This window comes from Nyctereutes procyonoides, unplaced genomic scaffold (genome assembly GCF_905146905.1).
Source record: "Nyctereutes procyonoides isolate TBG_1078 unplaced genomic scaffold, NYPRO_anot_genome, whole genome shotgun sequence".
Lineage (NCBI taxonomy): Eukaryota > Metazoa > Chordata > Mammalia > Carnivora > Canidae > Nyctereutes > Nyctereutes procyonoides.
The window spans coordinates 57,188,065-57,210,418 of NW_026575135.1; the positions used below are offsets into that span (position 1 = coordinate 57,188,065).

Here is a 22,354-nt window from a genome sequence, read left to right on the forward strand (position 1 = left end):
GTAAGAACAGGAAATTAATAATATAATCCTATAGCTAAGAGATTAAGATTTATAATAAAAAACTCCACACACAAATCCAAATCCAAATACACATTTAAAATAAACTACAAGCATAGTTTCACTGATAAGGAGGAGAAAAGATCAATTTTACACAGATTCTTCCAGAAAAGAGGAAATGAAGGTCAACATCCCTTTTATGATGAGCATAATCGTGATACCAAAATCCGACAAAGGTATAGAAACAAAGATTTCCAATGAATATTCCTCATGATCCTAGACTCAAAAATCCTTAACAAATGTAGACAAATAAAATGTAGCAGAAAACATAACATCTAAGCAAACAGTTTATCCCACAAATGCCAGGTTGTTTTAGAATTCAAAAAGCCATATAATTTGTGACAGCAACAGAATAAGGGAGGAAAACCATATAACCATTTCAGAAGATGTGGGAAAAGCATGGCAAAATTCAATATCCATTCAGGATAAATATTTTAAACAATTCAGAACGACAACTTCCTCAATCTGACAAGTGACATCTTCAAAAACCCTGCAGTTAACAACTCTGTTAGTTGTGATATATTGAACTCATTCTACCTAAGACTGAAAACAAGGCAAGGTGTTTATTCTTATCATTTCTATTCACCACTGTACTGGAAATTCAAACTAATTTGAAATGTTTTAAACAAACGAAAAAAAGGAAAGAAAAAAAAAATCCTAGAAAACCCAAAAGTCTCCACCCCAAGATTGCTAGAACTCATACAGCAATTTGGTAGCATGGCAGGATACAAAATCAATGCCCAGAAATCAGTGGCATTTCTATACACTAACAATGAGACTGAAGAAAGAGAAATTAAGGAGTCAATCCCATTTACAATTGCACCCAAAAGCATAAGATACCTAGGAACAAACCTAACCAGAGAGGTAAAGGATCTATACCCTAAAAACTACAGAACACTTCTGAAAGAAATTGAGGAAGACACAAAGAGATGGAAAAATATTCCATGCTCATGGATTGGCAGAATTAATATTGTGAAAATGTCAATGTTACCCAGGGCAATCTACACGTTTAATGCAATCCCTATCAAAATACCATGCACTTTCTTCAGAGAGTTAGAACAAATTATTTTAAGATTTGTGTGGAATCAGAAAAGACCCCGAATAGCCAGGGGAATTTTAAAAAAGAAAACCATAGAAAACGCATCACAATGCCAGATTTCAGGTTGTACTACAAAGCTGTGGTCATCAAGACAGTGTGGTACTGACACAAAAACAGACACATAGATCAATGGAACAGAATAGAGAACCCAGAAGTGGACCCTGAACTTTATGGTCAACTAATATTCGATAAAGGAGGAAAGACTATCCATTGGAAGAAAGACAGTCTCTTCAATAAATGGTGCTGGGAAAATTGGACATCCACATGCAGCAGAATGAAACTAGACCACTCTCTTGCACCAGACACAAAGATAAACTCAAAATGGATGAAAGATCTAAATGTGAGACAAGATTCCATCAAAATCCTAGAGGAGAACACAGGCAACACCCTTTTTGAACTCGGCCACAGTAACTTCTTGCAAGATACATCCATGAAGGCAAAAGAAACAAAAGCAAAAATGAACTATTGGGACTTCATCAAGATAAGAAGCTTTTGCACAGCAAAGGATACAGTCAACAAAACTAAAGACAACCTACAGAATGGGAGAAGATATTTGCAAATGACGTATCAGATAAAGGGCTAGTTTCCAAGATCTCTAAAGAACTTCTTAAACTCAACACCAAAGAAACAAACAATCCAATCATGAAATGGGCAAAAGACATGAAATCTCACAGAGGAAGACACAGACATGGCCAACACGCACATGAGAAAATGCTCTGCATCACTTGCCATCAGGGAAATACAAATCAAAACCACAATGAGATACCACCTCACACCAGTGAGAATGAGGAAAATTAACAAGGCAGGAAACCACAAATGTTGGAGAGGATGCGGAGAAAAGGGAACCCTCTTACACTGTTGGTGGGAATGTGAACTGGTGCAGCCACTCTGGAAAACTGTGTGGAGGTTCCTCAAAGAGTTAAAAATAGACCAGCCCTACGACCCAGCAATTGCACTGTTGGGGGTTTACCCCAAAGATACAGATGCAATGAAACGCCAGGACACCTGCACCCTGATGTTTCTAGCAGCAATGTCCACAATAGCCAAACTGTGGAAGGAGCCTCGGTGTCCATCGAAAGATGAATGGATAAAGAAGATGTGGTTTATGTATACAATGGAATATTACTCAGCCATTAGAAACGACAAATACCACCATTTGCTTCAACGTGGATGGAACTGGAGGGTATTATGCTGAGTGAAGTACGTCAATCAGAGAAGGACAAACATTATATGTTCTCATTCATTTGGGGAATATAAATACTAGTGAAAGGGAATATAAGGGAAGGGTGAAGAAATGTGTGGGAAATCAGAAAGGGAGACAGAACATAAAGACTCCTAACTCTGGGAGACGAACTAGGGTGGTGGAAGGGGAGGAGGGCGGGGGATGGGGGTTGAATGGGCGATGGGCACTGGGGGTGGCACTTGACAGGATGAGCACTGGGTGTTATTCTGTATGTTGGTAAATTGAACACCAATAAAAATAAATTTATTAAAAAAATCCTAAAAATTGGCAAGTAAAAGTATAAGCCATGTGTATTCAACAGATGACATGTCTGTTTGTATTAATCAAGATCAGACAGTAATGGTGTCAAAATACAAAAGTCTATTTTACTTCTCTATACAAGAAACAAAAACATGGAAAATAAAGTTTACAAATACCATTTATAACCAAAGAACACGAAACACTTAAGGGTAAATTTAATAAAATACGCAAAACACCTATACTAAAAAATAAAAAAACACTCCTGTAAGAAACAAAAGATCTAAATAAATGGAGAGATATACCATTTTCATAAACTGGAAGATTCTATATTGTTAACATTACCATCCTTCCCCAAAAGAATGAATTACCAAACTCCATCAAGATTTTATGTTTTTTTTGTTTTGTTTAGTAGAAATTGGTATGCCCAATTCAAAAATTTAGGTAGAAATGCAAAGGACCCAAAAGAGCCAAAACAATGTTGAAAAAGAACAAATTTGGAAGACTTGGAAAGTATAGAATTAAACAATCAATAGTAATTGGCATAACGGGAGAAACAAACTTATCGATGGAACAATATATAGTCCAGACAATAAACAAATAATTGATTTTTCAACAAGGGCATCAAAGTTAATTCAAAAGAGAAAAGCTAGCTGTTTGAACAAATGGTAATAGACCAAGTGGATATCTAAGAAGGGAGAAAGGAAGAGGAGAGAACCACAACCTTTGTCTCACTAATAAACAAAAGTTAATTTGAGACTACTGACAGTCAAAAACCTAAGCTAAAACTATAAAGATTCTAAACAAAAACAGAAAAGAATATCTTCATGATCTTGGGATAAGCGAAAAATTTCAGGCCAGTACAATAAAAGGAATACCAAGAATCTGGATTTCATCAAAATGGCAAACTTTGACACTCTGAAAGACAGGATTAGGAAAATTATAAAAATGATGAGGCAAGTCAAAAACTGGGGAAAGAAACACACACTACTTATGTTAGACAATCAACTATATTCAGAATGTACAAAAAATCTCGTACAAATAAAAGATAATACAATTTAAAAATTGGCAAAAGATTTCAATATATTACAAAAGAAGATATACAAGGCCTCATAAGCACACAAAAAGATGCTTACCATAATTAATCATCCATAAGAAGAGCTATAATTAAAAATATATACCAAGAGTTGGTAACAACAAGGACAAACTGGAAGTCTCATATATTGTTGATGGTAGTATAAAATGGTACAACCACTATGGAAAACCATTTGGCAATTCTTATAAATAAGACACACAAGTACCACACAAATCAACAAATCCACTCATAGGTAATCTCCCAACATGAGTAAAAACAAATACAACCACTAAGACTTGTACAAGAATGCTCCTATTAGCTTATTCATACTAGCATGACACTAAAATAACTTAAATGTCCAGCATTAGGTACTAATTTTATTACTATAAGTGTACAGTCATAAAATAGAGTAATATAGATTAATACTGCACTACAAAAAACTACTAACATAGAGCAACATGAATGAATCCCAAAAACACCATATTGTGGTGAGACACACAAAAAAGGAGTACCTTCGACAGAATATAATTCCATCTTGCACTAGAGGAGAGGGAATGATTATAAAGGAACGTTCTTGTATGATAAAAATAGTATGTATTTTGTTTGAGCTAGGTTTATATACTTATTAAAACTCATAGAGGGATCCCTGGGTGGCGCAGCGGTTTGGTGCCTGCCTTTGGCCCAGGGCGCGATCCTGGAGACCCGGGATCGAATCCCACATCGGGCTCCCGGTGCATGGAGCCCGCTTCTCCCTCTGCCTATGTCTCTGCCTCTCTCTCTCTCTGTGACTATCATAAATAAATAAATAAAATAAAATAAAATTATAAAAGAAAAAAAAAAAAAACTCATAGAGCTGGGATCCCTGGGTGGCGCAGGGGTTTAGCGCCTGCCTTTGGCCCAGGGCGTGATCCTGGAGTCCTGGGATCGAGTCCCACATCAGGCTCCCTGCATGGAGCCTGCTTCTCCCTCTGCCTGTGTCTCTGCCTCTCTCTCTGTGTCTCTCATGAATAAATAAAATCTTAAAAAAAAAAAACAAAAACAAAACTCATAGAGCTGTAAATTTTAAATATATGCATTTCACTACATGTGAATTTTACTTCAATAATATTGACCTAGTCAACTATAAATCTACTGTCAACAACTAGCATTTTAGGGATGTTTGGGTGGCTCAGCGGTTGAGCATCTGCCTTTGACCCAGGGCATGATCCTGGAGTCCTGGGATCAAGTTCCATGTGGGGCTCCCTGCATGGAGCCTGTTTCTCTCTCTGCCTATGTCTCTGCGTCTCTCTCTTTGTGTCTCTCTTGAATAAATAAATAAGTTAAAAATCTTAAAACAAAAAAACAAAAAAACTAGCATTTTAAAACTTAAAAACTACCCTAGTCAAAATGATATATAGCAAAAAAAAAAATCTTCATGCGTTAGACTTCAAGAGAAGATTAAATGGGTCCTAACCAAGTTCATCAGCTCACTGCTTATAATGAAAGGAGTCAAGTTACTTTTAAGCTGGACTATGTGTTAAATTGGTTTTCCTTTGTTTTTTTTTTTTGAGAAATTTTTCTTAAAAGGCAATTAAATCGGGGAGTCTAGGAGGATCAGTCCACTAAGCATCGGACTTTTTAGATTTATTTATTTTAAAGATTTTTTTAAAAAATATTTATTTATTTATTATTTATGATAGACATAGAGAGAGAGAGGCAGAGTCACAGGAGGAGGGAGAAGCAGGTTCCATGCAGGGAGCCCAACGCAGGACTCGATCCCAGCACTCCAGGATCACACCCTGGGCTGAAGGCAGGCGCCAAACTGCTGAGCCACCCAGGGATCCCCAAGCATCTGATCCCAAAATGACCTCATTTTGGCTGAGGTCACAATCTCAGGGTCATGAGATGGGAGCCCTGCAGTGGGCTCCATGCTCAGCAGGTAGTCTACTGGAGAGTCTCTCTCTCAAATAAATAAATCTTTTTTTAAAAAGGCAATGAAATCCAACATATTCTCTCTCTCTCTCTCCTCTCTCTCTCTCTCTCTCTCTTTGTGTGTGTGTGTGTGTGTGTGTGTGTATATATATATATATATATATATATATATATATTTTTTTTTTTTTTTTTTGTAAAAACAAAGAACCCAACCCAAGTTGGGGATTAGTATGGAACATATGCAAAATGAACAGAGTTGTGACCAGATTCGTCATCACCACATAGCACACTCCCTCTCCATTACTTCTGTGATTCTTAGGTTGTAACCTCACAGGATCCTAGCACAATAAGGCAACTCAATGGTCATCAGGCTTGACTCTTCGTTTTACATGAGGACACAGAGATTTGGATAAATTGTGACTTTATGTAACAGGTGACCACGAAAAGACCATGTGATGTGTTGATTAGTCTTACAAGTAAAATCAACACTAAAATGACTGTTTTAACTCTTCTTACTGTTTTAAGAATTAACCTGAAACTCCCGGGAAAAATAAAGTTTTATTACAATTCTATTTTAAATTTGGGTAAAATACTAAAAATCATTTCCTTGCCTATTACCTAAATTACAGAACTTCATGAATGGTGGAAGGGTAACAAAGGTTTTTGCTAAGTAGACATTTTATTTAAAAAATCAACCATATCCTGTTTCTTAATCAGGAGTCAGTAGATTTGACAGCTCACTTTCTAGTGAGTTCTGTCTTGCCAATTTTTGTTCTCAAGCATTAATCAATGATCACCTAGTTTTTTCTAATAAGAACAATAAAATGAAAAACCCATAATTAACCAGTGCAAATGTGCATGGTCAGGAGCAATTTTTGATTAGAGCTCCATTTACTAATCAATCTTTGTAGAAAGTAGGATTATCAGATACAGCTATTAAGAATATTCAGAACAAATGAACTGAACTCAAATTAAATGGGACTTTCAAAATAAAATACACAAAAACCCACACACAGCTAGGCAGGAAGGGAGGAGCAGTACTTACTATCCTTTTGAACGTGAACTCTGGATGCCACATTACCAATTATGCCACAAAAGAGACATTTCTTAAACCACACACAGCTCTTAAAAGTTCTCTTCACAAGGAAAATAACATGTTTTTTTTCTTTTTCCCTTATATCTACATGATATGATGGATGTTATCTAAACTTATTATGGCAACTTATTCACAATATATGTAAGTATAATCATTCTGCTGTAACATCTGAAACTTACTCAGTGCTGTATTTTAATTATATCTCAATAAAACTCTAAGAAAAAAAAATACACATGGTTCAATTACCAGTCAATACATAGCTCTTTTTATCTGCTAACATGGAATAAATGTTGCATATTAATGTGAAAAAAGTTTTGATATTTAGAAATACCAACAAACCTGTCCAAGTCCAGGTTAATTTCCTCTGAACTATTTCACCTTCTTTATTATAACTATTGCTCATCCTTGATAAAAACTGCACAAGAAATCTTATTGTCCAATATGATCTTAAAAAATCACAGTCAACATGTGATCCAGGTATGGGTAAGTAATTCTGAACAAAATCAAATTCTGACACACATTTTCTACCAAAATGAACTTCCTTCAAAGAGTAGCTTGAAAGTAATTCAATTTAGAACACAAATGGATCCAACTATAAGGTAGGAAAACACATAAAATGAAATTTAAAGGGTAATGGACTCCAGTTAAAATAAAAGTTAATTTGGGGTGCTTGGGTGGCTGTCAGTTAAGTGTCTGCCATCAGCTCAGGTCTTGATCACGGGGTCCTGGGATTGACTCCCACGTGGAAAGCTTGCTTCTCCCACTCCCTCTGACTCTCCCTTCTGCTGGTCCTCTCTCTCTCAAATAAATAAATAAATAAAATCTTTAAAAATAAAAATTTAACAAGGTGACCACCAGAGTGTCCAGAGATAGACCTACTAATGTAGGGTCAACTAATATTTTTCCAGCTTTACTGAGATATAACTGACATATGATATTCAGATACACAATGCAACATGCACCTGTACATGTTGCAAAATGTTTACCAAAATAAGGTTAATATATCCTTCACCACACAGAATTTCCATTTTTGTTGTTTTATGATAAGAACATTTCAGATCTACTCCCAGGAATTTTCAAGTATACAATACTCATAATGTCTGCATACTGTATATTAGATCCCCATAACTACTTCTTATAACTGAAAGTCTCGTCAACATCTCATCATTTCCCTTACCTATCAACCCCGGGTAACAACCTTTCTACACCTGTTTCTAGCAGTCTGGCTTTTTTAGATTCCACATATATGTAAGATTATATAGCATTTGCCTTTCTCTAACTTATTCCACTTAGTATAGTGCCCTCAGGTCCATCTATGTTGTTGCGAATGGTAACACATCCTTTTAATGGCTAAATATTTGTGTGTGTGATTTTTTTTTATTCATCCATCAGTGAACACTTAAGTTGTTTCCATGTCTTAGCTATATGAGTAATGCAATGAACACGGAAGTGCAAACATCTCTAACAAATAGTGATTTCATTTCCTCTGAATAAATACCAAGGAAGTGGGACTATTGGATCATATGGTAGTTCTGTTTTTTGAAGAACCTCCATATTGTCTGCCAGGGTGGCTGTACCAATTTTCATCCCCAATAGTGCACAAGTGTCCCCTTTTCTCTCATTCTCACTGGCATTTATTATCTCTTGCCTTTTTGATAATAACCATTCTAACAGGTACAAGGTGGCAAGTCATTGTGGCTCTGATTTGCATTTCCATGATGATTAGTGATGTTGGCCACCTTTTCATGAACTTGTCTTCTTTAGAGAAATGTCCATACAGGTCTTTTGTACATTTTTTAATCAGATTATTTGGTTTGTTGCTATTGAGGTATAATTCCTTCTCTATTTTGGGTATTAACCCCTCATCAGATATATGATTTGCAATTATTTTCTGCCATTCTGTAGGTTGTCTTTTCCTTCTGCTCACGTTTTCTTGGGCAGTGCAAAAGCACTGTAGTTTGAAGCACAGTCCCATTTGCTGATTTTTGCTTTCATTCTTCTGCTTTTGGTGTTCTATCCAAAAAAAAATCACTGGTGAGGCCAAAGTATAGGGCTTCACTCCTATAATTTGTTCTAGGAATTTCATGGGTTTAGGTCTTAGATTTAAGTCCTTAATCCACTTGGAGTTAATTTCTTATGAGTGATCTACAACAGGGGTCTAATTTCTTTTGTACGTGAATATCCAGTTTCCCACTGAAGAGATTATCCTTTTCACATTGAGTATTCTTGAGCTCCCTTGTCAAATACTAGATTAGTGTACAGACCTAAGTTTATTTCTGGGTTCTTGATTCTATTCCACAGGTCTATGCACCTTTTAATGTGACCACCATACCATTTTGATTACTATAGCTTTGAAACATGGTTTGAAATCAGGAACTATGATGCCTCCAGCTTTGTTCTTTCTCAAGACTGCTTGACTATTCAGGGTCTTTTATGGTTCCATGACCATTTTTCCTATTTCTGTGAAAAATGCTCTCAGAATTTTCATAGATATTATGTTGAAGTGATATGAAAGGAACTTAAGTGTCCACCAATTGACAAATAGATAAGGGTGTGTGTATGAGATGGAATATTACACAGCCATAAAAAAGCATGAGACTGTGTCATTTGAGGAAACATGGATGGACCTAGGCAGTATTATGCTAAGTAAAATAAGGCACAATGAAAAAGACAAAAAAAACTTTGATTCTGTGGAATCAAGGTGGAATCTGAAAAAAAAAAAAAATACCCTCAGATGAAAAAGCAAATAAAGAGCAGAGTCAGACCTATAAATACAGATAACAAACTGATGGTTGCCAAAGGGGAGGGGAGTTGGACGTTGAACAACGTGGATGAAGGGGAAAAGAAGATAAAGGCTTCCAGTTACCGAAAGACTAAGTCACAGGAATAAAAGGCACAACATAAGGAATATAGCCAATGGTACTGTAACAGGATGTAATGGGACAGATGGTACCTATACACTTACAAACATAGCATAATATATCAACTTGTCAAATCACAAAGTTGTATCTGAAACTAATGGTAACACTATGGGTCAACTACACTTAAAAAATTCAAAATTTCTAATAAAAAACTTCAAAAAGTTGTTACCCAAAAAACAGAGGAAAATGAAAAGTTTGTGACCAGACATCCTGTATTTCCCATGGATGAAAAGATCAATATATGTAAAATGAATCATCTATGTATTTTACAGTATCTGTGGAAATTGTGTAAAATAAAGGTTTTGTTGGTGTATCAAGGAAGAAACAAATCAAAAGGTGAAAATAACAAAAATATAACATTATCAATGAGAAAATAAACTATCTAACAATTGCTACTCAGAGTTCCTATAATATGATTAGAAAATACACCAGAGTTCTTACGGCAGTAAACTACCTACTTCTGTACACTCATTGAATAGTTTATCCAAAGCTACCTTATGTAAAATTCCAAGGAACCATTTTCTATAACCATACAATAGAGTTTTAAGAGATCCAAATGGATCCTATATCCATCTTGTTTATCGTTCTAGGAAATACATTCTAATACCCTGTTTACCAATATATAATAGTTTGTTTGCCTCTTAACATTGGGCAAATTTCCTCTATTCTGTTGCCATCATTAAGTCAAGTAGAGAAAAAATGTGTCAAGCAACAGGAAATCTTCAAACTAGGACTAGGTGCTGTATTATCACTGTGACTGGTCACTTGAATTAGTTAATCTTGAAGAATCAGGGCATATAGCCCTAATTTTGAGGCAGACAATTTCAGAACCAAGTTAAAGTATTTTTAATCATTAGACTGGCAAAATTGAAATGCCACCAAATGAGTCGAAGAGAAAACTATTTACAAGTATTTACAATTGCTTGCCAGATTCACATTTGGACTACTTGTGGCTTATAAGTAGTGTTTTTTTTTTTGTTGTTGTTGTTGTTTTTTGTTTTTTGTTTTTTAACTAAACCGAAAACACAATGTTATGCTTAAGTCTAATAAAACTTCAAAATATAGCTGTTACAGAACTGCTTATTACAGCTTTTTCAGACATTTTACTGATATAGAAAGTTGTAATTTGAAATAAATTAGCAATAAAAGGAAAGAACTATGGAGTTTAATTCTAAGTTACAACTTCTTGTTTGGTGATGACAGGAAGAATAGTTACATAATGGACTAAAGAAAAAATCTGACAAATGATAATCTGATTTTACCAATACAGAAAGCACTTTGTCCCTTTGTCCCTTACAATCCATGCAAAAAATGTTAGTATTACTTTCAATGTTTAATTTTACCTATATAGAGAATGAGGAGGTGTTCAATTATTTCAGAGAAACGAAAAAGATAGGAGTATATAAACACAAATCTGACATACTACAGACTCGTAAAAAAGATTCACCAGTAAAATCTGCATGAAATTTAAATTTGTTGAAAAAACAAGTATAATTGTTTCATTTTTGTTCTCCTCATCCATACAAATTATACCTCTGATTAACAACAATGTTGCATGAAATGCCATAGGTAATCTATGGCAAAACTACATTATCATTCCTAGCAGTTAAGTTTCATGTATCACGCCTCGCAGTTAGATTTCAAAAAATAATTGCCACTATTATCTGAACAGGGCTCCAAGAAAATAGGATCTTGTCTGACTTTCATTGTTACAAACCCAGTGCCTGTCACGAAGAGCTCAACAATTATCTGCCAATGACTGAAATACAAGATAAAATTTCATTTCCATTATATTATTTTTACATTTTCAGAACAACCTGATTTTGATGTAACCTGGATTTTTATTTGAAAGTATACTGAACCTTGCTTTCAACCTAATGCTCAGCATATATAATAAAACATGATTCAAAAACTAGCATTTACTATTTTATAAATGAGTCCATATTCATAAGACTCATTTATGAAAGAGGATGGAAGAACTCTGATCTGTGACATCTAGAAAATGCAAATCTAAGTAGAAGTGGCTGCTGGCCAGCACTCTCTTCGAGAACCTGCTGCATGTGGCCCACACATAAAATGCAGCTCTCAGATAAGGTTTTGCAAAATAGTTAAGAGCTCTGGGCTCCTTGCAGGCTACAATCATCTGTAGAATGTATTTGTCTGTTAGGCCAGGGACTGTGGCAGAGATGAAGGTGAAGAGGTACCTGCCCAAGTTACTTGGTACTGCTATTCTTATTCTGCGCAAGCAGAAAACTGAGGACAAGATTCTCTAATCTGCTAGTAGCTTTTAGCACTCTCAAATTCTTCCTAAAAACTAATCAAGCCTGAAACTACCCATCTTTTATCTTCTAAGTTTTGATTTTTTTTTTAGAAATTTTGAACATTGCCATATTATTTTTATCCTAGACTTCATAATTGGACATTATTATATTTGTTTACAAACTAGCAGTCACTTCACATTTTAAAAAACGACTATACTTTTCTAGATTGCTGTTTAATTTCTAAAATGTACTGTTAAAGCCAATGTTATGATTACTTGGTAAAAAGCACACAGTGCTAAGAAAAGTATGTATTTCACATACTGCCAAAGAACTAAAAACATACCCTATAAACTGAGAACAAAATATTATTCAATATTAATAAAATATAAATAAATGTTACGATTAAAAATCAACATCAACTGTTGAACACAACCTCAAAACAGTTCTTTATATTAATAAGATAGCTAGGCAAGTTCAAAAGAAGCTCTATAAATTGAAATTACTATACAGACCAACCACAACCTTTAGGTAAAATATTTATTAATTCCGTTAATAATCAACCTCCAGTTCATAGAAAATTGAGATGCGTCTCCAGACCTCACTATTCTCATGTTATCCCTCCATTTCTCCAATCTAAGCCTTTGGAACCCTGACCCTGTAGATTTTTTTACCTCTACTCCTCTCTTCATCATGTAACCATTTTAAGAAAAGAAGTAAAAATCAAGTCCTCAGTGACTGGGATAGAGGAGATCCAAATCTGGCATTCTTGGTCCCATCCCACTTAAAGACAAAAGGAATTTACTGTTACGAATGGCAAATTCACACCTATATGAGTCTCTTCCGGTCTGTTTTAAACCTCAAGTCCCACTCTTCCTCCTCCTTGGAAAATTACATTGAACAAGGAAGGATTCCTGGGGTGCCTGGCTGGCATGGTTGGTGAAGCACACAACTCTGGATCTTAGGGCTATGGGTTTGAGCCTCACGTCAGGCATAGAGATAATTTAAGGAAGAAAAAAAAAATTTCTTGTTCCAAAGAGATTCCTAGTCTGGCATGTGCTGTCAGCATGCTGTAGTGTCACGCATTTTTTAAAATTTCATTTAAATTCAATTTGCTAACATATAGTGTAACACCTAGTGCTCATTTCATCATGTGCCCTCCTTAATGCCCATCACCCAGTTACCCTATCCCCCCACCCATCTCCTCTTCTACAACCCTTTGTTTCCCAGAGTTAGGAGTCTCTCATGGTTTGTCTTCTCTCTAATACTATAGTGTCATTCAATAAGTTCTTTTCTCCTCTAGATATTCTATAAAATGCTTCCTGGAGCTACAGGCATAATATAATTCAGATTTAATTTCTTCGGAAACAATACATCACAGATACTTTTACTGAGCTTACAAAGTTGGAATGTTTTAATTCTCTTTCCTTCTCTTGCTATGTGCAACAGTTATCAAAGAACAAATCTCATCAATTTTTTGGTCACACTGAGTTTAGGTAAAAAAACTTTCATCCAGGAAAACTATTCAACATGAGATTTCTTTACGTTTATTTATTGATTCTCTTAACAAATTAGTTCCCTAGCATTCTTCAAAGGTAAAAAATAAAGATTTTTTTTTTGTGGTGTCTATGAACTTAAGAAGGATTTTACATTATGTCTTCATTCAAATCACTTAGGAGTAGTAGTATTGCTGTTCAAATTATCCAAACTTAACTCAGCATCAACATCTTCAGGTTGGCTCCTGGTCCTTTTTACTAAAACTAGTAGTCTTTATCCTACCTTCTTTACTTTTCAATGTGAAAAGATGTTTAGGCTCTTCTACTACACTTCCGGCCCAGATCTGGAACCAATCATTTCTCCAAGGTCCCTTGGCTCCTCTGAATGAATATATACCACGCGAGCACTAGAGGGGCTCACTGCTATTGGGATGATCATGTTATACATAATTTTTGTGTACAGAACTAAGCAACATGCACTTCTGGTATAAAATGTGTAAGTCACACCAATAGTTTCAATTTAGAATCATGACTACAGGGTGCAATATATTCTTGCCAGATTTAGACCTGTATCTACTTTCTCACACGTGGAAAATGCTGTTTTTTCGTGACACCAAAATAAATCCCTTTAGGGCTGTCCAAGTCCATAAAGCAGATAAAGAGGTGACAAAAGGGGCTATCATTGAAAAAATATCTTCAAAAAACTTTCACTGCAGATGTCTGTAAAGGATTAGTCAGGTTTCCAAAGTCACCAACTGACAAGTGAAAAATGAATGCCTTCTAGCAAAGGTTCAAAGTACGTGGTCAAAGTCTCTGAAGTAGATGTGTTTAACAATATATATGAAAACTACCAGTAGTATTGAAAGATGAAATGGCTTTTTTAGTTACAAGGCAGGAAAATCTATGCTTCTCCTAAGTTTGTGTTCACTTGGAGAGTAATCCCTGGGGTTCATGCCACCAGCAGCTTCATGCCCCACTGTTCCCATTACAATACAATCTAGACTGGAAAGCCTGAAGATAAGGAGAAATACTTTGATAATTTGCTGGTCTAACATGTTCATTTCTCATTTCACTTCCATTCCCCAAGAGTAGCAGAAATAAATGAAGCACAGGGCACCCAGTACATAGACAAAAATTATCTCTTCGTGTTGTCTGATTAACCCTTTTGGGCATATCCACATCTTACCCCAGTATAGCTCAATCTAGACTCATGTACACATACAACTTCAGTCAACAGTCATGCATGCTCAGCATGGTCATATTGCTACCAGCTTCCCCCAGGACCATAGTGACCTGGATATTCTGGTATGTAAGAAATATGAAGACAATGAAGAAAAATGAAAGGCTCAATCTAGTTCTCTAAATATCTGAGACAAGACAGGAATTATGTATCTATAATGTCAAATACGGATCTGTTAAACAGGTGAGGCAGATGTTACAGATAAATGCTCTTCTCAATTGATCTGCAATGACAACTGTACAGGAGCCGGTAAAATCCATTTTCTTTCCTTTCTCTAGGGATCTCCTCACTCCAGCTAAATGATGAGTTGATTTAGAAAATGTATTTCTTTTCTTCTTGTTCACAGGGGTTCCAATGCCATTCTCCTGGTCTCCTGGGTGCTCTCCCTGGGAGGGTTAAATCTCACAAGACTGATCTTGTAGACTCCAATGAAAGAGGCCCCAAGGCACCCAAAAAAGAAAGCTAGAGTTGATAGCATAGACTCAAAGTCCCAGGTAGAACTCACACAAGCTGTCAGATCACAGGAAAAGAACTCTAAGTTTTCATAAAGGAGGAGGAATGAGGTTACACCTATATAATACTGACCATATACAGGATGCATGCTACTGATCCAAGGGCTGTAACCAAGGAGGTAAGGGACAACCCAATTGAGAAGAAACCTAGTCAGAAGTTCCATTCTTGCTACCAAATACAATGAATATACTAAGTAGTTTAAAGCATACATGTTTGTGTATGGGCCAAAATTAAATTTTATTTTCAAATACGCCAGGTTGAAAGCGCTTAGCAGCAACTCTCTCACCTTTATAGACCTATGTTGCTTTTTTTAAGATAAAAATAATTTAAAATTTAAATCTCAATTTATTTATTAACTGTAATCTGGTAACAATGATATAAAAATACTGAATTTACCTCCACGTACAAATCCATTAGTAGCTATTGCTGAAGTAGACAATCCTGTGATAGTTGTCACAACAGTGGCCATTATAATTACAACAACCGAGAGACCTTTAGGGAAAAAGAAATGAGATGAGAATACTTCTATTTATTTCAACCTGCCTCATCTAGAACTGGTTAGTACACAAAATTTGCATTATATTTAACAATTATCTTATTTTTATCCCATTTTAGAACAAATCAAAATTATGAAAAAAGTAACATTAAGACAATAAACTGATACCAACCAGAAAACAAATTCTTCACAATTTATGAGGTTCACAGCCTAGAAGGGCACACGGCTACTTTCCTTTTTCATTCTCAAATGAAGCAAGCAGTATGTAACTTCACTTACCTATTCCAGCTTGACCCACAATCCATGACAATCTAATGAAGAGCATCACACCCCAAATGTTTAACATACAACGTACCTAGATACGAAAAGAGGACAAGTTACAGATGAAGCCAAGTGATGGAACATAATACAACAGTAAATGCAAAACTAGCCAAAAGGAGGACAACATATATTTAAAATACAGAAAGTCATTTTAAATCTCTTATCCTTCTGTTTGTAGTAGCTTTTAAAAAGAACTTAGTGAGAGCTAAACTGTAATCTAACTTAAGTATAATACAACATCACAATTATCTGAAGCAGCAAAAGGTACTGAACCAGGTAAAAGAAATATTTTAACACTTCAACCCTAAAAAAGTAGTTCCTGTTCTTATGTATCAATGCAAACTAAGTTAAATTTTTGCTTATTTTCTAATAACATCCTTATTTTATGATTTCCTTAGAAGATTTAAGTATTAAAAATTATCTGTCAAAACAAAATGCTACTTGTTCACACATCTTTTTTTTTTTTAAGTTTATTTATTTATTTAAGTACCCTCAATCCACTGTGGGGCTCAAACTCAAAACCCTGAGATCGAGTTGCACAGTCCTTTGACTGAGCCAGCCAGGTACTCCTCACCCATCCTTTAAAGCTTTTAACTATTTGAGAGAGTTTCCCCAATTTATTTTTACTTTTGTGTATTATGCTTATACATAGAACAGTCTTCTAGAATACTAAATTCTAAAAACAAGCAAACAATAGTACCTGGAGCTTCACATTTACCCTATTGATTAAGCAATGTAATTACTATTGGAATTGGGATTTACCCTCTGCCTCTCCTCTAAATGTCAACATGACTAATTAAGTGCTCCAAAGTTCCAATGGGAGGCCATTTAGTCTACCAGTCTACTCCAGTCAGTTCCTTAGTGACTATTCCAACACAGAAAAACAGAACTAAATCTGAAACTTAAATCACCTAAGCCTATTTATTGAAGTAACCTCAACACTTAATAAACCAATTTCTCCTTCATTCTGTTCCTTGTTAACTTTTATACTTTGCTCTGAAAAAATAATGGGATAGCAGAAAGGAGGCAGGAATATATCAGCTTTATTTCCTCATTCAGCTTTCTTGATTCTGATACTTTCATCAATTTAATAGTTTCATATTTAATTTGTGGAAAATGACAATATGTAAGATTTACAAGAGGTAATAAAATATAATTTAGAGGAAATCAAGTATAATGATTCTGTTAATACATATATCCTGTTTCCTTTCCTGAATTTAATATCCATAAGAAAAGGAGGTACAAGTTATTAATTTGATCTTCTACAACACTCAGATAAAAAGAAAAAGAGCTTTCTTAAGAAATGATGAGAACATTAGGAAGATTTTATAATAAACAGAAATGTTGCTACTCTCAAATTAAAATCTATAGGTACATACTAATACACCCTTGATCCAGCCAAACTTCACAACTCCTTTACTTTCCGCAGTATATGTGACCACAGCATCTCTGGTTGGAGTACTTTCTTCCCCATTGGCAAAGCCATCTTCAAAAGGTTCCTGGTTATAAAAGGAAATATGAATTATGCTTAATTATGAAAAGTTTAGAATCACTTGATAAAGACAAATATCACTAAATACATGTTTAGGAGGATACAGATTTCCAAGAATCAAGGATGTCTATATATTTTACCTAAAAAAACAAAGTAAAATAATAAAGTGGAAGAAAATCTTAACTACTAGGTTTTTAAAAATCTTAAATCATATGACAGCAAACCCATTTTAATAATTCCAAATTTTAATTACACTTTGATGGTGTCTGGAGAACACAATAAATAAGTATAGGCTTAGCTAAAAAAGTCAGTCAGTTCAGACCTTGACTCTCCAGCCACAACTTTCTGGTATCTGGTTGGCATCCCTCCCACAAATGAAATTCCAACATTCACAATTTAAAACTCCTCTTTATCACCAATTAACACAGTTTTCCCATCATCCATTACAGCAGGATACCCACGGATCCCAAGACTGAATCCTAACTGCTGCTTTTACTCTCTCTCTGCACTTGGTCAGTCACTTAATGCTCTTCACTGTTCTCTTTGTTATTTTTCTTAGATTCAAACATAAACTGGTTTTAACACTTCAGGTCTCATTGTAGTCTTAGTTTTTCTCTTTTTAGCCTTCTCTCTCTCTCTCTGTCTTTCTTTCTACCTTTGGTTCTCTTGTTCAGTCCCAATACACCCAGGACAAATGATAAATTTCCAAACCAGCAAGAGTATGTTAAATAGGTCATGAAGGGTGAAGGGAGGTGTTTGGGCAGAGAAAATGTCTTAGGTCTAGAATCATATCCCTGATGCTATCCCCATAGCTCTTCTTTACCCATATATCAAGAGTAGGGAAGAAAATACAGCTGTGTTTCCAACATCTTTCTTTTTTTTTTTTTATTTTTATTTATTTATGATAGTCACAGAGAGAGAGAGAGAGGCAGAGACACAGGCAGAGGGAGAAGCAGGCTCCATGCACCGGAAGCCCGATGTGGGATTCGATCCCGGGTCTCCAGGATCGCGCCCTGGGCCAAAGGCAGGCGCCAAACCGCTGCGCCACCCAGGGATCCCCCAACATCTTTCTTTAAATGAAGAAAAGCCAACTAAATCAATTATCATTTAATCCTGAAAATCATCAAGATTTCCTACCATATTTTTTAAAAACCACTTTCAGTGGTTCATGTCCTCTACTGAATTCCTAATGTAAATTTTTTTTTATTAGAAATGAGCTATATACCAAATTCTGTGTTACTGGAGAGAAAAGTCTATGTCATAATCCAAACTTCCCTTTTTCCCTTGACTAGTATCTGTTAGCCAAATAAACTCATTTAAGTCCATTTAATGTATTAATGCTATATGCATTTTCAAAGCACCATCAACCTGTATCAGCTCTTAGATTCCACATTTCTACAGTTGAAAGACTGCTAATCCTTATGCTTTTAAGCCACAAAAGAAACATTGTTAGACATAATACCTTTTACTCTATTTTTTGAAAATTGTTTCACCTACTTTTTAAGGAAAAGAAAAAAAAATTTCAACTGTTTTAGTGTTTGCACTGAAAGACATGACAGTAACTTCAGCTATGTGAAACGCCTGGAACACAAATCATTCTGGGATAACTAAGAACTTAAAAGATGAATGTTAACGTTAACTATTCCTGATATTCTGGAGATTTTTTAAAGACTCTAAGGGACACAAATTAAAATAATTTCCCTTATAACACAGTTTCTTAACTACTATCTACTGCATCAATGATTACTGTACTATAAGAGGAATGCCTCAAGCTCAGGGTATACGGAACCAACCATTCCCATTAACAGAATTAACGAGCTCAATCTGCTATACTTAAACAATTTGAGATATAATTCATATAATTATTAACTCACTCAATTAAGGTGCACAAGTCAATGATTTTTAGTATATTCAGCAAGCTGTACAATCATCACAAATTTTAGAACATTTTCATCATCTCATAAAGAAACTCCAAATCCATCAGCAGTCACTTCCATTTCCTCTTTTCTCCAGCTCCTGGCAATCACCAACTTTCTATCTCTATGGATTTGCTATTCTGACATGTCATATACATGGAATGGGACTCATATAATATGTGGCCTTTGTATGTGGTTACTTTCACCTCGCATAACGTTTTCAAGATTCATCCGTGTTATAAGGTGTTTCAGTACTTCACTCCTTTTTACTGTCAAGTAATATCCCATTGTATGGCTACACTACATTTGTTTAACTGTGCTTAAGGTGATGAACATGCGAGCCTAGTTCCACATTCTGGCTACAATGAAATATGCTTCTGTGAACACTGGTGCACAAGTTTTGGTATGGACACAAGTTTTCATTTATCGTGGAAATACCCTCGGAATGTAATTGCTGGGTCTCATTTTTGAAATGACTACTTCTGGTCATTTCTTTTCTTCTTTTGTATCAGACTGCAGAGTGCCACTCCTCATTTCAGTCAATTCATCTGCCTACTGTTATCCTTCTTCCTCACTTAGCATCTGGTATAAACATAGAAATCAGTAACAGCAATTGTTGGAAATATATACATGTACAGGTAAAAAATGTGACCACGGGCCTGTGTGGTTTAATCACAGTGCATCCCACTTGGGCTTCACTTGCACTCTTGGAGGTGCTCTAGATGGTAGAACATCAATGACGATCTCAAAATAAAAAGAGAAAAAAAAAAAAAAACCCACAGACTCCTTATAGGCATTGATGACTCAATAGTTCAATAATTGAAATAAAGCCAGAATAAAATTTTTTGCCTGTTAATTCAATTAATTTTAAAGAAGAGAGACGTTAGTTTTCACTCTAGGATATGTAGTGTTGTAATTTGTAAACGAAGACTTTAAAGTATTATATAATCTCCCAAGTATTACAAGAAAATATAATGTCCATAATATGCACTAAAGACCTCTTCCTTCTAATCTCTATTAAAATTAAAGATGCATATATGTCATAGGCTATCTTTTCTAAGGCTAAGTATTAATGTGGGTGTCTTTCTAACAATCCCAAAGCATGCAGGCATTTTAAAATTTTTGCTGTGGGTGCTTATCAGAATTCCATCGCAAAGTTGAAGATCTAGAGATAATTACACAACTTTCCACAATACTACAAACAACAGTATTCAAATATGGAAGATTTTTTCCATCACATATTAAAGTAGTATTTTAAAATAAACATGAGTCCATAAAATGAAAGTTTATCTTCCTCTCCACATTCCAATAGCTCTATTTTTAAAAACTATGTTATCAACCTCTAAAGTTAATTCAAAAATTACAATCAAATATTACTTATAGTTCAATCAATAGATTTAAATATAACAAAATTGGGTTAAATTGTATTAATTTCCTGCAGGAACAAGAACCCAAAGTAGAATACACACGCTTTATTCCTTTAAAAACATTAATTCAGGATAAATAAGGAAATTGTCAGTGTGAGATTTTGTCTACATACAAAAAAAATTGTTTAAAAACCTTATAATCAGGAAGATTTTACATTTACTATTATGAACTAAAATTACACTAATACAAAGCTACATAAATAATATCTTCAACCTACCTAACATTTTCAATGAAATAAAATTTCTTTTGTTTGTGTTTCTAAATGTTTTTCACATAATGGACAACATGAATGAATCTTATGGATAATATCATATTAAATGAGTGAACCAAATGGACCAAATTAATTTGGATTTATTTTGGGGGAAAAAAATCCTTCCAAAAGCAGAATGGTGATTCTGAGTATACCAAGCAGGGATTGAGGTTGGGGTAAGAACAAAATGGGGAAATGAGGAAAAGACAGTGAAACAATGGAAGACCCCAGATAGTGAGGCCCTCAGTAACTAGAAGGATTTCTAAATGAAAAAGAGGGAGAGATACTAGTAGATTATGGCAGCCTGAAAAGGAAATGATAATAAATCCAGTTGGACATGCTGTATTTTAGGAGTCAAGAGACAATTAAAGAGTTCTATCAGGCTGTTAAAAAATTCACTACTGGAACTTAGTAGAGGGGTCAGGGATAAAGAGCAAATGGGTGAAGCTATGGAAACATAAAAGAGAAAGAGAAAGCATGAAGAATTGAACATTTTTCTGAGGATATAGAAAATACAAGAATGAAAAAGAACACTAGTCTCCATGGCCATTATGACTTTGCAGAGTAGAGAAAAAGTTTTTGCAGTATCTTCTCTCTCCTGTATACTCAAATTTCCATTTGGTCATTCTTTCCCCTTTAACCATGGTTAACTTTTTACTGCACAGTGACTCCCCTCACACACAACCACCACTACCATTAATAAATGCCCAGTCAAATTTGCTAAAATATTACAACACATTCCTCAATGACCACCCACCTGGCTTCAACCCACCACAACACCAAGACATTTCTAAGACTTCTCTGCTGCCAAATCTAATGTACATCTTTCAGCCTCTGTTCCACTGGACTTCTGAAATGGCATAGGACACTTCTGACTACTGCCTCTTTCTCTAAGCCTCTTCTAACCAGCAATTAAATGCGAACATTTGGTCCTAGACTCTTCTCCTTTTGTTATCCTGTATTTTCTTTCTATGGTCACCTCACCAGATTCATAGCTTTAAACACTATCTATATGTTAAGTAATAAGTGATGGCTCCTATTCATTTCCAGATCAGACTTACCCTTTGAGTGTGAGTCCTGAGTGTGAATATTGATGTTGTCAGATATTTTTTTTCCTATTCTAATTCCTACCAAATGAGAAAAATAAATGGTCAGTGCTAAAAACAGCAACTTTCCTCTAAATGAAAAGGAAACAATTTCTCTTTCTTCAATCAGTTTCAGTGAATACTTAACTATCAAAAATAGTATTCGATGAGAAAAACAGTAACTTCTTAATAATTAAAATCCCTTATAATGTAAATGTAT

General features: G+C 35.0%; 1 protein-coding gene across 2 annotated transcripts in view; it reads right to left on the reverse strand.

Annotated features, from left to right (window-relative positions):
• The window catches only part of SLC12A2 (solute carrier family 12 member 2), a 112,252-nt gene that overhangs the window by 66,863 nt on the left and 23,035 nt on the right, over positions 1 to 22,354 (reverse strand). For both annotated transcript variants that reach the window (XM_055302082.1, XM_055302081.1), the window contains exons 2-4: positions 17,343 to 17,462; positions 15,922 to 15,997; positions 15,543 to 15,638 (exon numbers count right to left, since the gene is read on the reverse strand). In XM_055302082.1, the coding sequence (XP_055158057.1) occupies positions 15,543 to 15,638; positions 15,922 to 15,997; positions 17,343 to 17,462 (292 nt within the window). The remainder of the gene's footprint in view (positions 1 to 15,542; positions 15,639 to 15,921; positions 15,998 to 17,342; positions 17,463 to 22,354) is intronic.